Source organism: Pezoporus flaviventris, unplaced genomic scaffold (genome assembly GCF_033815535.1).
Source record: "Pezoporus flaviventris isolate CSIRO_AGI_PZ_B2104156 unplaced genomic scaffold, CSIRO_AGI_Pfla_v1 ptg000055l, whole genome shotgun sequence".
Lineage (NCBI taxonomy): Eukaryota > Metazoa > Chordata > Aves > Psittaciformes > Psittacidae > Pezoporus > Pezoporus flaviventris.
Genome location: NW_026892603.1, coordinates 5,547,666 through 5,564,499, shown reverse-complemented (window position 1 = coordinate 5,564,499; position 16,834 = coordinate 5,547,666). Strand labels below are relative to the sequence as shown.

Sequence of the window (16,834 nt, the reverse complement as noted above, 5' to 3'; positions counted from 1 at the left end):
GATGTCTGAATGCAGAATTAATTAATGAAAGAATATTCAGGTAATTAACTCTGAACATGTTGTAGTGTCCTTAGTATTCATTCATCCTTTCATTTGCCTACTTTTTGGGGGTGGCTGTTGGGGAGCAGGGAGGAGGGATTGTTTGGTTTTTATTTCTGTGGGATTTTTATTTTTCTACATTTTTTAGAAGTATTTTGAGGTCTGCAATGTTTTAACCTGTGCTGTAGTTAAATATGTGCTTTTCTACTTTATCAAGCACAGAATGCAAACTTACCTTTCCTTTTCTAGGGTCAGGCATCATTAGTAGGTAAATACACTTTGGTTTTATAATTGCTACCACTTCATGGGATTCTTCTGTTCTTAGTGAGGTGGGGGTTTTCTGTTTTTTAATTTTTTTTATAATTCCTTTAAAGTTGGAAGTATATAGGCATATCACTTGAAATGCTCACTTTCTTCATTAACACCACTGATACAGGAATTACATAGTGATACAACTGAAGTCATTTCTCTCACATGGGTAGGGAACTGGACTTGTTCAAGAGTTGTCAGCAGTTACCATCTCTACATTAATATTACCGTGCTTTAGACATGTATAGTCAGCTTCTGGAATGGGGTCTTTCAGGTGCTTACATGGTCTAAGCAGGTGAGAGCAGCATATGTTCCACATCACTCTCAGTGTCTGCGTAGAAAATTAAGTTATTCTGCTGCTCTATTTGGCCTGTTGGCTGTCTTCACGTAAGGTAAACCATAATGGCTGGGGTTCCTAATATTAGATCTACATTTGCTGTCCTTCCATCATTGCTTGTTTTCCCTCTCCCCCACATTTTTGCATATGTTCTCACTGTGTAAACAGCTTGTGTTTTTTCAGTGTTGTTTTTACAGTTCTGTTTACTTAACCTAAACTAATAGGTTGTCGGGTTTTTTTTTTTGTTGTTTGGTTTGTTGTTGGGGTATTGCTGTTATTACGACTTCTACTATTATTATTTATTATTATTTTTAAATTACCAGACCTTGGGCTTCTCTAACAGTAGAGATCACAAATTTCTTCTGAACTTCTCTTAGTGAAGCCAAATAACAGCTTAAGTTCAAGGTACTGTTAGTCAAAACTGGTTTCTGTAGAGTTGCGAGATGCCTGTGCCATTACACAATTAATCTGATAAAGTTAGGGAGAACCTACTGCCGTTTTTCTCTCTGCCGTATGAATGATAAGCTAAACGTGAGTATTTTGAGCAATGATGGGCCACAGTATTTTTGAAAAAATGTGCAAGTTTCTTGCTTTGCTCAAAATACTTTGCAGCTTTGTCCTAAAAGAAAGATTCTGCAAGAAATGCTCTGTAAACCTGAACTTTGTAGCAGAGACTCTTCTATTTTTCACAATGATTTGCCTTCCTTAAGGAAGCATGATTGTGTGAATGGTTGCATAATCTTTAATTTTTACTTCTAGATTAGGGTTTTTTTTCTTCATAGGTCATGTCTCCTTAGATTGTTCAGAAAAAATGGATGGGAGATCAAGAAGTCTTTCCTAACAGCTAGAAGTACATGCTTGACTTTTCCAAGGTGAAAAACATAAAAATCTACCTCTATTATTCAAAGTAAACCATTTGAACTCAGCTTTAGGTGGTAAGGTTATTTTGCCCTTTTATCTTGCTTTTAAATAAAGCAAAGATTTCCCCCTTTACCTTCCAAATACCTGCCCAGATAACCTAAAGTACAAAGAGAGTTCATTAATGATTCACTGAAAATTTTGTGTGGAGAAGTACTATGTCAGATTGAGAGGTTATCACGAGATAATTGCATAGATTAGGGTGAGGATTTAAAATGCTTGTGGAGGATTACCTAGCTCAGGTAGAATTCATGGTACTTTTTATCTACATAGGCTGCACAGGCATAGTACTGGTGCTGTGTTTTATATTATAAACAGGGGTTGGAATGAGAAAATGATGTTTGAGAGTGCACCTTCCACCTTCCTCTTTTTTTTTTTTTTCCCACTGGTCTGTTGGGATAGCACTCCAGTTTTGGCATATTCTCAGTTCTCTGATATGTTGAATGATGCCTCAACTTGTCAGCCTCTGCTCTGGAATGATTTGTTATATTTACACTCAGTGTTTTGTTTTTTTTTTTTAACTAGTGTGCTTAATTTCACACTTCCCTACATGCCTTCATATCACCAATGAAGGTAGTTCAAGCTTAATGGTTGCTTTTTAGTAAAAAAATAAAAGATAATATATATAAGCCATAAAATTTTGCAGAAAAGACAGTGTCTGTATCTCACAGTAGAAATAATAGTAAGCCTAAATGGTGTTTATGAAAAAAATTATATTTATGTACAGCTTTATTTGGTTTATGAAACACTTTTTTGTGTTTTCTTAGAGAAATTCCCTGTTAAAAGCCACATTCTTTTTAAGTGGTCTAGTTCACATTGAAGGTTGCCAAAGCAGAGCATTATTCTTGTCATGCAAATCCTTGCTGCTGCATGTAATCAGAAGAAAATAAGTTGTTATATTTTACTAAATCATATGGTTTTGCATGGAGACATATAAATTTGCATTACAGTAGAATAGAACTAAGCTGATAATTTGTCATATTTTACATAAGTGAAAACTTGGCAGGCTTCTGTTAGCTGTTTATTTTCAGATTTTGCAGATCCATTTTGGAAGGTGAAATTTTAACAACGTTTGAACGTAATCTTTGGCGTTGGTGTATTTTTTTCTCCGCCCCCCCCCCCCAATAGTCTTTTAGGTGTGTGCGTTATTTCCTTATGGTAGAACAGAAATGGTTTAAAGATGTGTATGTTTCTCTTGTGGAAGTAAGACCCTTCTCTGGGATTTGGATCTGTAGGTATCTTGAGATTAGATTCTGTCTATAGTTTCTCCCAGCTCTTATGTTTGTGAATGAAGCATTTGAATGTTCCAACACCAAAGAAGCTTTTAGTCTTATGAAATCTGCTTGTTCAAATATTGAGCAAAACCCAGATCTTTTCTTTGTTGTGAATAAAATTGAAGTTCCTGGCATAATCCATGTGTCTTAATTTTTCAATATTAGGACTCACTGATCCTTGAGAAGTCTCAAAATTGGAGTTCCCAGAAAATGGACCATATTTTGATTTGTTGCGTTTGTCTTGGAGATAACAGTGAAGATGCTGATGAAATAATCCAGTGTGACAACTGTGGAATAACAGTGCATGAAGGTAATGCAACCCTTCATCCTCATTGTGGGAGGAAAGCGCGTGTGTTGCTTTTAATAAAATTTTGATGTGCTTTTTCCAAAAAATGAAGTTTTTGAACTCTGGCAGTTACTTTCTTGTAATACTACATGGATCCATTTTAGTAGTGAAACTTCCATCTTCTACTTTAGCAAAGCAAATATAAGCAACTATAGGACAGGGCATTTTTTTCAGATACCTATATAATGAATCACAGTCTGCAAATATTTGAACTGTACGTCATATTTTTAGGGCTTTAGGTTATTCTGAGGTAAGCGTATGAAATTTTAACATCTTTACATAGAAGATGAGGCTGTGTTGTATGTCATTGCTCTTCCTCTTGAGGATGCAAGGCAGGGTAGATACTAACAGAGAGAGGCATACCTGTTTTGTTGAAAGACAAAATATGTTTTTTTCTTCATTAATGAGGTGGTGATTTGGTTTTTGTTTATCTTGTTTTGATTTTGTTATTTCCGATACCCTGTACCTTTTTAGGGCTTCAGTTTTTTAAGGTTTCCCGGAAAAATGAGATAGGCTACTTCAGCCCTTGAAATTAGAAGAAAGCAGTCTTTCATTCTTCAAAAGCATAAAAGACGTATCTTTATGTGGCTCCATTTGTTTTAAATTTGTTTTTTTTTTTAGCTATTCAGCATGTCTATTCAAGTAGGAAGTGCTTTTATTAATTCCCTACTCTCGTTTTGTTTTCTCATACTAGATTGAAAATCATTTCCAAACAGTATTGAGCTCATGCATTGAGCTGTAGCTCAGTTTTACTCAGTTAGGAAGCTGAGGATGGAATTTCTGTCTTCAGGTTCAGGTGCCTTATGTTAAGCGTCAGCATGTATTCTAATTCCTGAATTCCTCTTGTGGTCCTTTGAAGAGCTGATCAGCAGAGCTTAGAGAGCAGTTTAGTTGACTTAATTTATGATGAGCTGGATCATACTCTAGGCGCCTTTGAGGCCATTAGTCAGGTCTTCATTGGCTGTAACAAGTGTTTGACCCTTAAATGTAGGTGTCTTGGTATGTTGGCCGAGTTTCTTCCTCTGTATCTGAAGTTTTTGAAATTCAGGTGCAGAATGTATTTGATTTCAGATGCAGTAAACTACTAAAAGTAGATTTATAGAATCTTGATAGATTCACTCCCCCCCCCCCCAATACAGTCTTCTATTAACTTATGAGAAGAAAAACATTGAATGAAAGAGCCTTTTGGTGGTAGTTATGAATGCCTATTCGAGAATTCCCCATATGTGAAATGTAGTCAGTACATCTAAACCCTAAAGCTGTGGAGCTCCCTGAAAATTCTTCTGTAAGATTTATTTAAAGATTGTACAGGAAGTCATGTTAAAGTGCAGAATGATTGTGATGGAAAAATGATCTTGCGCCTTTTTATAACAAAATGATGGCAAATTAGTATTTTATTCCAGAAGAGTGCCCTGAAAATCTCTAGAGGTAATTTCCTTATTGTGTTTAGTTTACTAAAGCTTTTGTACATATAAAAGGTAAGATTATAGCTGGCCTTCCTCTACCAGAAAATAGTTCCATAGTTCAAAATCTGTCTAAAAGTAATTGCTGCTATTCTTCTTTTTAAAGTGTTACAGGCAAAGATTCCTTATAGTCCCACTGTTACAGAGTACAATAGGTATGTTTTCTTTGTTATTGCAAAAAAGTAAAATAGATTAATTCAGAAGATTTAAATTGCTCATTCTGATAAATTCTGCAGTCTGTACAAGTTAATTTACTATGAGTGTCAGTTCATTTTTCACACGTTTGAATGTATTGATCCTTACCATTTATTTTAATAATAAATACTTAAAAGTGTATGTAAAGTAGCTGTGAATTTCTGTTTCTAATTGTTGACTGTGATAAAAATGTAAATATTCCCTGCAACAAGCTGAACTTCAAATCTGTGGTAATTGCAGTTTGGAAGTTTACTTGATGTTTTATGTATACGTTTCGTTGCTAGATGTGTATATCAATTTGTAAACAAATGAATATAGTTTTAAGTAGAGATGAACATTGATTCTGGTGTATTTTTTTCTGTATTTTGATATTTTATAATATTAAGAGCAGGTACTGTTTTAAATTGGAGCTTTTTTCAGTAATTGTTTAAATAATTACTTGCAGTGAATCAACATTTTATAAACAAATTTTGAGCATTTGAAGTTTTATTTTGAGCCAGTGATCTTACATATATATATGTTAAATAATTTAAAGATTCCTGCACTCTTGCCCAGAGGTCATTCACTCATTGTATTACTTCTGAATGCATGAGTAATAAATGAAGACACAGACTACCATAAAGATTCAGTGAAAACCAAAATGCAGTGCAGCATTGTTCCTGTTGGCTTAATGATTAAACTCTGGTGATTCCCAAAAATAAATTGAAAGTAGTTGAAGAAATAATTGCTATCTAATCATAAAACATTGCTTGCAACCTCGAGAATTATTATTTTTTTTAATATTAATAGAGGCGAGGTTTACTCTTACTATCATTGACTTTGAACTGTGCCTTATAAGTTTGTGCCCGGATCATGGGCGCAGGCTGTATTGTAAGAAGCCCTTTGTGCTATTATACACAGCTGCTTTGTAGTTTGAAATGCGTGTTCCAGAAATAAGCAAGTTTGTTTTATAAACAGATTGGAATCCAAGAATCTTTGCAGGTTTCCTTTAGTAGGTAGATTGCTGTGGCTGCAGACATCATGCTGTGTTCTGAAATTTGTTCTAATAATTGAGCTGCTGAGTTTTTCAGAAAATGCAGTTTCTAGTACAGTATTGAATGAGGAGGCTCTTATTTAAGTTGTACAAAAATCAATGCAGTGATGTTTACCTGTGTTTGCCTGCAGTTGGGGAAAATAATATGCCCATTTCCTGTGAACTGATTTTGGTATTTAGCAGTTGTCTTTTCCCTAGAATCTCAAACCCAAGATGCCTGTTATTCTGAAATGCCCAAACAAAGCTACTGGAATTCTGCAGGGGTTTTCTTCATAGTTTTTGTATGCAGTTTCAAGTTGTATTATGAATTGATGTGTTTTTGCTACTTTTCTATAGCACTGTAGAGATTTATTTGGAAGGAAGTGCACTCCTTTCACACCCTACTGATGTCCCTCCCAGGGACCAATATAATGATGCTGGTGATTTGATTGTTCTTTCCCTGAAGACTTTATCATCTCTCTCCTTGTTGACTATTACAGAAACTGTTTTACTTCACAGGGAGGGGTCTTACACTGTTGGCTTGTGCCTTTGTGCTCTGCTGAAGTAGAAGTTTCTCTTTACTACAGAACCTTTCAGACGACTTGAAAAAAGATTTTCCTGTAGTGGCTGCCTCGGTATTTAATATGAAGTTACCCACTAGCCATAAAAATGCTGCTTGAGTCGAGCCTACTTCTTCAGGACAACAGGGCTCCCTTCCCTGCGGGAGTCTTTTGCTCTACTTGTAGCTAACTGGTCAAAGGGCAGTCAATCGTATGTGGTGGTATGGCCTTTCATGTGAAGGTGAGCCTTCCAGTTGTGATCCTTAAGTGGCTGCATGCCAGTATAATTTTTGGCAGGAATCTGTTACCTGTTCTTAGAGGGTAAGATGATGTTGCGTTGTGTTTTAAGTAAGGCAGGGCCTACATCTCCGCTCTCCCTTGCCCCTGTGAGTTTTGGCTTTTCTAGCACAAGGTAGCTTATTGTTGTGCATACTGCTCTGTTACTTATGTTCCTGGGTCCTTGGTGCTAGTGCCTTTTCCTTCTCAGTTCCTGGTGCAGCAGCTGTCAATTCAATCATAATCTGTATTACTTTTGGTTTGCTCACTTCCATTAATCAACTGTTACAGGAGTCTTCCATGGGACAAGAGGAGTGATAACTCATCTGAGGGCAACTCTGCCAGTGCTCACGTGGAACACATCAGCATGGCAGAAAGTTAGGGGAGGATTCTGATTCAGACCTTAATAAACACTTTCACTTGCTTTGCTGACAAATTTTGAGATTGCTAGGAATTCAGTATCCTTTCCAGTGCAGCTGTTTGCTGGGTAATGTTCGTATCACCTGCGTGGCTCGCATCACTTGTCCAAAAGCTATCTTTGCTCTGCAGACACACGCCCAAAAAAATCTATAAACTTTGTGGAGCAAATAACTGGTTCAAAATGACAGAAATCTGTAGCTGCCTCTGGAACTGTGGAGGCATGCGTGTAATGCTAATTTAATACCCACTCTTACACTTTGCATTCATACTCTATGTCTAAATAGCCTGTAATTAATTAATAAGTCCATCGATTAAAAATTTATTCTCATTTCATGTATCAGTGTATCGCATATCAGAAAAAAAGGAAAAATGTTTACAGCGCTAGGGAAAAGTCTGATTGAATTTGTAGTAGTACAGTTGCTTTTTTGAGTGTTTACTTCTGTGTGGAGATAATTCTTGTTTCTTTTTATAAAAATCTTCTTTAGGCACTAATCTGCCATTTTGGATATTTGTGGCAAGATTTTGTAATAGCATGACACCCCTGACTGTGGTGTCACATTTCTTCACATATTGATTGCATCGTGTCTGAAGAAATTGTCTGGTGCATATCAGAGCATCTACCATAACTGTAGGTAGTATATTTGCGAGCTATTGCCCTTGGATGAGTTGCTGTGAATTAAATGAGAGAAGTTGTACATTTTTCCGTCTGTTTTTTTTTTTTCCATTCACTCTATTTGTTTCTTACTTTACTGTGATGTGCACAGTACAGAATAAAATTTCTCATGCTAAAAGCAATCGTGTAGTGGCCATATGCTTTACAGTGTAGTAAAAGGTTTTTGTGTTTTAAATTTGCTGCTTACCCTGATCTGCAGTTGTCTGATATAAAAATTCATTCTGCGAAATCCTGTACTTTAATTCACTTGATTTACTAAATAAAAATACTGTTCTGAAGTTATGATGCATGAATTGATTAATGTCTTTATTCTAAGCTGTTGGTCCAATTAAGGGTTGAATGCAGTATAGTTTGAATACTGTGATCTCACAGCATTTAATTTTGTGAACCTACAGTTTACCTTAAAGTTCACGTTTTCGTGGTCTGTGTAAGAAGATCGTGTTTCAGAGTATATGTACGCTTAGTTAACATATGCAGATAGTCTCTTTGGCAAAAAATTACCCTCCCAGAGAAAGGGTGGGACAGATGCAGCCAAAGCAAGAATTAGGTCTCTCTTTCCATTTCCCTCAGTGGTATAAATTTCAGAACAATTGTTTTAATGGTAGCATTTTAAAGTGAGTGCAATTTCATTTTAATGGAGGTCACATAAAATATAAGCTACCGATGGAGTATAATGGCTTTAAAATCCAGGAATAAAAAAGTTTGTTTTCTGTGTAAAATGACATACATTCAATAGACAACTTAGCTGTAATAGTAATACATAGATGCTGTTAGTGGAACAATAAATGTTATGGGAGTTCTAACTTCTTGCCTTTCATGTGTTTAAATTCATAGGATATTATACTAAACCAGTTTTATTGTAAGAGGTATTCAAGGAAGTGGCAGACATAGAGTTGTGATGCAGTAATCTAAGAATATACAAACATGAGGATTTAATGAACTGCAGTTGAAAAGGGGCTTCTGAGTATTCTAAAGATCCAAATTCAGAATTTTTGTGAACATTAAGGAAAGGCTGGGTGCATTTTATGCCAAGTGTTTAAAAGTTGTTTTATTTTCTTCAACATATTTTCTTGTCAAAGGGGTGGGTGGCTGACTTTGTGCCGAATAAGTCACAGGTGAGGTGATAATAACTGGAATCAAACACATGATTTAAAAAATGTGCATCCTTTCCTCTCTTGTCCTTCAGTCCTTAAGTCGTAACACCATCTACACAACTATGATGCTTCTAGAAAGAATCTAAAGATTACCTCCAGATGTTGCTCGGGAGATTTACTTGTAGTGAGGCCTTACACTGCTTTCTGTTCCAACAGCAGCAATTCCCAGCAATTCATACAGGAAAGTTGGATTAAACAACTTCTTCTTGATCATCACTTAACCATTTAATACTAGGATAAAGTGATATATCAAGCAGCAGCTTTGTATTTGTATGTCTAAAGAGTCAAAATAATGCTTTTTAAGGTTTTTAATAGGACCAAAATAATTCTTTCAGCATAGGAAAAAGTGTCAGTTGAACCATTGTTGTACTCAGTAGTTTTAAGGATTCTAAAATAATATATTTAAAGAACTGTTGTTTGTTACAGTTGAATATTACTGTGGTAAAAATATAAAAGTACCGCTGTTTTTGAAAACTCTGAACTCTTTATCTATATATAATAACTTTTCAGACAGATTTGGACAAAAGTACATTTAGATTTTTTAGCAAGTGCATTTTGTACTGTAGGACTAACTTTAATATGCAGAAATTCAATTATGACCAAGCAGTAGAAAACACTTTTTCCCCAGATTCAACTTATTAAGAGACATGTTAATCTGTTAGCATGACTGTTACAAAGTTACTCAAAATCTGAAAGTGAAAGCCACTGAAAGTGCGGTCTAGAACTCCAGGTTCATCTTTTTCGTTACGCGGTTGTTTAAATGATGTTAAAATGACCAAATTAGTTTTTCTGTTTGCAGTTAGTATTGCAACTTGTGATATGAGGGGATGAAATGAAGTTAGTATATTGAGAAATTTTGAAAATTTGTTTTTTTTTAATTTTGATACTACAGATGCTTACTAGATGAGCAACATTCCTCAGCTTTGCCAGGGTTTTCATTATGTTTGCTACTTAAGAAAGTAGGTTTTCATTTCTAGTAAGCTGTAAGCTATTGAATTCTTTTTGTTTCTCAGTATGTTGGAAGAATTTTGAACTGCTGCAGTTAGGCTGCAGAATTAATAGACAGCTAGTACAATAAATACTGTAATGTATATATATAGAAGTGCAGCAACTCACAGAAGGGACTGAGATATTTATTCTGTAATTACTACCACATGTGAACAGAGCAGTGGTTATGGTACTTGCTCTTGTTTGGGCTGGATGGAGACTTGCTGTAATAATCTTTTAATTGTTCCAGATAGGCTTACTTGAACTAAAATTTAAATCTTATATATTTCAAAATTTAAAAATTGATCTATCTTTACAATAGGGTTTCTTTCTGAACCTTCTTTTGCCTTCAGATCTCAGCTGAAGTAAAATAGTGGGGTTTTTGTGCCTTTTACATTTGAAGAACAAATAGTACATTTGCTTCTGTATACGTCTGACATCTTAGTGTCAAATGACATCATCATTGTGTTATCTGTGATTTCCTTAAAACAGGGCAGACATATGTTGTCATTGATTCTTTTCTTATTTTAAGTAATTTCAGTCTTTTCTGAATTGTAAGTTTTGTTGTTTAAAAATTGAGCTACTAGCATTTGTTTTCTTCACCATTTATTTTTGGCCTGCAAGAAACTTTAACCTCTGTTTTTCATAAAGGTTTTTTTTCTTCATACTGTTTTTTGATGTCAAAACCACATGCAGGATTTGCTGTCTGTCTTGTAGCTTTGCAGACATTTTATAAATAACAGCTATTCAACAGATTTGTGTTACCAGTATGGTGAAATTTGATCTTTCCTTTGGTTTGTTACCACTTAACCACCGAAAAGCAGCACATGACTCTTTATAGCAAACATAAGAAGGGTTAAAATTCTTGCATATCCGTAACAAAAAATACAGCTAAACATGTAGTTTCTGATTAATTTTGGGAGTTGCTCTTTATTCCGTTAATTATTATTAGATTGAATTTAAACTTCAGCTGCTAGGTCCCAAGACCTGAGTAGAAATTATTTATGGCGCATTACCTAATTAACTACTTAAAAGCACTCTTCATAAAGGTGAGTTTTATTTCACTATTCATATGTATTAGTCCTAACTCCTCCTAGAAAATAAACTCTTCAGACGTGTTACATAGAGTTCGGACTTATTTTGGAGCATACTGAAATTGGTCCATGCCACTCTCAGTCAAGAACAATTACCAAGTACCTTGCGCTGAAGTTTCTTTCCCCTGTGGTTAAAGGTAATAATCTATGTGGGTATAAAAAGCTACCACTGAGTGCAGCTTTTTGTTGATGCTTTCTATTGCAGCTTCGATTCTGTAGCTTTATGTGGCAGTGTACACCAAATCTATGGCAGTCTTCAGGTTGGATTGCCTTTTGTTCAGCTCTGTTGTGGACAAAGTTGTTTTGATGTATTTATCACTGATGATTAATAGTAATTTAGTCTGTTTTCTCCAGCTAATGACTACCCCTTTTGGTCATTGTAACAGTATGGTGTTTAGTTATAGCTAAATGGTAGTTAGGGAAAAAAGTAAATTGGGATCAAAAATCTGGGTTAAAAGTTTACTTTTTTAAAATCTACTTGAAGAAAGGATCTAGATTTGTATTGTTAGAAGAATAATTTTATGTCAACACATGATAAGGATGAAAATAATTACAGCACATATGTGTCATTTTCCAGGAGGAAGGATAAAAAAAGATAATCGGGTATAAATGACTGGTAAGTATGATAAGGCAACTATTTTAGAATGAAGATAAGACAGTTTAGTTAAGTCACTAATTTTAGCAGGCTGATGGCGCATAGGTTAGAAAAGCAAATCTAACTACTTTAAATTTGTGAAGAAGCATCAGTGTTTGAAATAAGCTGAATTTATTTTGCTGTATGGATTGATGACAGTATTACTGCTGTGGTGGTAGGTAATTTTTAATAAGTACATTTAGGAAAATGCTAATACATTAAGAAGTCTGAGGGAATTATAAAATGCTTAATTATTCATTAACTCTATCAATGGGCTGTGTGTATGTTAATGTAATTGCTTGGAAGTAGCTTTACTGACATGTATTCAAGACTGTGTCATTAGAACTTAAAAAATTACTTTCTGGAATGCTACCTAAAGCTGATACTACATTATAAAGAAAATGGAGTCACCTTATGTGTGAGCTATATGGTCTTTTATATGCATTAATGAAACTTGTCTGTGAATGCAGTTCTGCACATTACTTGTCCTTTAATTCTGGAATACTTTTATAATGAAAAGAAACATTCTGCCTTCTTATTTTAATTCTTATTGATGAGCCTCCTTCTGTAATGGAAGACTATATTTCTTAAATGGCTCCTACAGTGTTACTGCTTATTTCCTGGATGTAGTTCTAGTCTGTTATGCAGACCTCTGTTTCTGTCACAAGGGGAGTTGGAGCTCTGTTGCTTTTTTATTACAGTGAGTGGGTAATGAACCAAAGTAACAAATCATGTTGCTATTTAATTGCAGAATTCAGTAATTTAACTGATCTGCAAGCACAGATGTTGACTTGATCATTGTATTTGATGGATAGCTGAATTTAATCTCTTAGTATAAGAGTCTCTACTGTGTTTCAGGTGTTGACAGTGAAATCATATTTTTCTCCGTTTGAATAACAGATAAATGTTCAAAGTGTGGCATATGCAGAAATACAGTTTTGTGGTGATAAGCTCTAAAATTTTCATTTTTGTCATTTGTAATAATACTACTCTTATTCTTGTGCAAATATTAAATAACAAGATTTTAAATCACTTGAAAAATACTGTTTTCATAATTTTGTGGTGATTAAGTATGCATAGACATCTTAAGAATCATAAAAATTACATTGGATATACCAAAGAAGAATGGAGAAACTGAAAGATTGAGTCTAGCCATAATTTAATACCAGTTAAAAAAGAGAATGCCTAAAAAAAATTAATATACTCATCATTCACCAGTGTGGTATCTCAAAACTTTCAGTCTGTGCTCTGCAAACTATACTTTGGTGTTGAAGTTATAGAAGGCCTTTTAGTCTCAGTCCTACAACCCCTAAAGTATGCAAGTAGTTTTGTGGGGTTTTGTTTTTATTTTTTTTTTAATATAATTTCATGTGCATAGGTTCTCTTTTAGTTGATTTGGATGCTGAATGCAAAGTAGAAAAGTGGAGTGCATTTTCTGGACTGGATACTACTGACAAAATAAACCTTGAAAAAATCACACACACTCCTATCCCCAATTAATGTTCATTTTCAGACTAGAGAGAAGGAGAAAGATAGGAATATCCAAGAGAAGCCTGCAAATGGTCACAAATTCTTTAGCTTGTTGCATTTAACTTGAAAGATATTTTATTATTTGAAAAAATGCCTTGAGTTTTTCTGTGCCTTAAGTTTTAATTTGTTTGTTGTTTCAAGTGTTCTTTTGTTACTTTCCTTCTTAATGGATAGCCTGGAAGAACGCAGTGTTGCAGAATAATTAAGTAAAGCAGCCTTTTTATTCTTGTTTTTCAGTTGCAGTCTAAGACAGTCACATAAAATAGATCACTTCTTATAATTAGAATCTCTTTGAATTGAAAATTTTGAACAATCTTTGCAAAAATATTTTAAGCTTTCTTGGTATTCTCCATATCATTTCTCTGAATGGATATGTGTATATATTTTTCCTGCTGAAATCATAACTGACAGCTATCTACTTCTACAATTGACTTTTCTTATATTGGTGTCATTTTTCATGTGTACAGGTTGCTATGGTGTTGATGGAGAGAGTGATTCGATCATGAGCTCAGCTTCAGAAAATTCCACAGAACCTTGGTTTTGTGATGCATGCAAATGTGGTGTCACACCTAGTTGTGAATTGTGTCCTAACCAGGATGGGATCTTCAAGGAGACTGATGCAGGCAGGTAGGACTGGAGAAGTGGTATTTTGAACTGTTGTCATCATACGTTTAAAACATTGGGTTTTTCCCTAGTCTGTTCCGGTTGAAGACAGTGTCATAAATTAAACTTTGTTGATATCCTTTCTGTCTCACCTCACTTCTGAGTTGGGCTCTCTTTGGATAGTCATCTAATTTTTTGTGTTCTCGTAATACTCTTCATGGCCATTATAATATTAGGAAGATGTTGTCTTAAGGTGAATTAGTGCAGGAAAATTTATGGACCTATGAGCAAAAGATGTACCTTGGTGAAGATCACCATTTATTTCAGGGACTGATAAACTCTGTTTTTAGTATGAAGTCGCCATGTGTTGTTATCACCATATTGTTATTAGACATAAGCAATGTCCAATTTATGGCTAGTGTTACTCATTTTGGTGGTTGGTTGGTGTTTTTTTTTTCTTTGTTTTAAACTATAAGTTATTTTTCCATACATTTTATAGTTACATAAATTGTGATAATATACAAAGCTTTCAGATACTGGGCCTATCATAATTCTGTTGACTATGTTAATGCAGAAAGGCGTTCTCTTTTAAGAGATGTAGAAATACAAAAGTCTGAAGACATGTTTTACAGATGACAATGGATAAGTTGGAAAGAATCCAATTAAATATTCACTATCTGTACAAACACTTTGCAAAATATAGAAATGTCAATGTGTTATTGTAAAACCTTTTGTGGTTTCTACATTATCAATTCATAGACACATTACTATTTACACTTAGCTACTTAGCACTATATATTGTAGAACAACATCTTTAGTACTAGCAAATCGTAAAATATAACCATGTTCTTGCTCAAACCCACTGGTTTGTAGTGGTCTTCATGGTTTTTCCTACTCCTTGTGAAGAGTTCCCTAGTTAGACTTGCAGTAAAGCTAAGAGGCAAATTAAAATAAAGTAAAAGTTGAATCTTATAATCTGTGTTAGTACTCTTTTGTATATGTGATCATGTAAGTATACAGCTGTCTTGTCATGTTTGAATAAGCATACCCATATCTGTAATCTTTTTTTCCTTTTCCCAGTTCTTTGGTGTTTTCTGTAATTTATTTATCTATTCATTTTCTTTCCAGTCTTTCTCAGATTTTATTGTTGTGTATTGGCAATGTAACAGTCTGGTCCTGCCATCATTAAAAGTTCAGCAGAGCTCAGGATGATGTTTAGAAAAGCTTTTTTGAGTTACTATGTTGTCTGTCTTCAGAAAAGTAAATATGGTATTAAAATGTCATAAGTTGATTCAGGTTTTATGTATTAAATTGAACATGCCCTTGCATTTCTCCCTTAGTTTGTGTTTTTTCTTCAGAGCCAAAACAATTTGAGTTTGTGCTGGGAATAAAACAATGACAAGGGTGTTCATAGTACTGAACTATTAAAAAACCAAAAAGTTACACAAGAGATTCAGGATTCATAGTGAATAATTTTGACCCTATAGAAGCAGTTCTGCTGCTTTTTAAATACTTTTGGGGTTCAGGCTCTCAGTTTCTGGTCTGGCATAGGTTCAAAGGTGTCTGTGCGTCTTCTGTGTAAAGCTGTTGCACAATTTAACAAGTTGTACCTTGCAGCTCTCTCTTCTATTTTAATAATAAGTCTGCTATATGGAAATAGTGTTTTTAAAGACTGAAGTCAGTTGTCTATCAGTTAGGTAATGTGAGAATCAATATCACCTCTCAAATTTTATTTCAACCGTTTTATTCCTGTGTTCTGTAAGCCAATTAAAGCATTAGATATGTAATTTCCTATATAACTGCAGTAGAAACTACAGTCAACATTTTAAAAATTGATTGTTTCTTCTTGTAAAATGGTGGTATGCTTTCAGTTAAAGTTTGTGATGCTGGTTCTCTGTGCAGAAGCACATTCCTGCTTTGGTGATTTTGGGCATTAGTGCAATAATTTACTATGATTATTACTGTCTTTTTACCTGCTAGATAACGTGATGTGGCTATCATGAATAAGCATGAGGTTATTCTCCCAGATGAATAGACCCTATGTACTAAAAAAAACAAACACTGTCTACCATGTGAAAATTTCTGTGCTCTCTCCTTCTATCATTTATTCAAATTTGAAATCTCAAGGGCAATGGGACACCACAGGCTAAGGGTAAAGTCTTGGGGCAGGCAATGTCCATTATGTTCTCATTGTACTCAGTAAACTGCAATCCAGTTCAGTTCCTTTCTTGAAATACTAGCAGAGGCAGACTACTGAATTCATTAACTCACGATTGTTCTCCACTCCCTTATCACCTTATTTTAAACTAAGTTCTTCATATGCATTGGTGTTGGAAATCACACACACCAAACCTATTCTGCTTCTCTTCATAATGAAGTTGGAATAATTTTAGTTCCTATATGAAAGGTGGATAATAATAATAATAATAATGAGGTGCTTAATTTCTCAGCACAACACTTTTCACATTAACCTCTCAGTTTCATATGCATGTGAATTTATGAAATTTTATTTCACAAAATGCTATTATCCAAGAGTATGAATTCTGTCCTTGTTTTGGTATGGAGTTCTTCTTTGCTAATCAACATCTGTCATCATCGTTCCAAGCTAAATGGATGGTAAAGTAACAAGGAAGATTATTCTTCTTTGATTACCCAATTTGTCTTAATTACAAGCTTCTAAAACATGTGCAGCTAAACAAATGAGGAGGAAAATATTTAGAACTGGTATTAAAAGCAGCTGAAATTGCTTCAGCTGTGAACTTGACTGACTTGCGTATGTTTTTTAATAAAGATTCAGGTCTGAGTTCGCATATAGGTGGTTAAAGAAATGAGGCACTTGTGTGCCAATCACACTGAAATGGCAGTTTAAATCTCTAATACTGTAACACTTGGGTGACATATACTAAAACATTTTGAGAAGGTCCGTATGAAGCAAGCAGTCAGCTGTTGGGTTTATCATAGATAAACTCCTACAGAGTGCAGCAGCATTTAATACACCAGTGGAGCATGA

General features: G+C 34.6%; 1 protein-coding gene across 6 annotated transcripts in view; it reads left to right on the top strand.

Moving 5' to 3' along the window:
- PHF14 (PHD finger protein 14) overlaps positions 1 to 16,834 on the top strand; it is a 162,135-nt gene that overhangs the window by 12,565 nt on the left and 132,736 nt on the right. For all 6 annotated transcript variants that reach the window (XM_061469264.1, XM_061469263.1, XM_061469266.1 and 3 more), the window contains 2 exons: positions 3,043 to 3,187; positions 13,689 to 13,848. In XM_061469264.1, the coding sequence (XP_061325248.1) occupies positions 3,043 to 3,187; positions 13,689 to 13,848 (305 nt within the window). The remainder of the gene's footprint in view (positions 1 to 3,042; positions 3,188 to 13,688; positions 13,849 to 16,834) is intronic.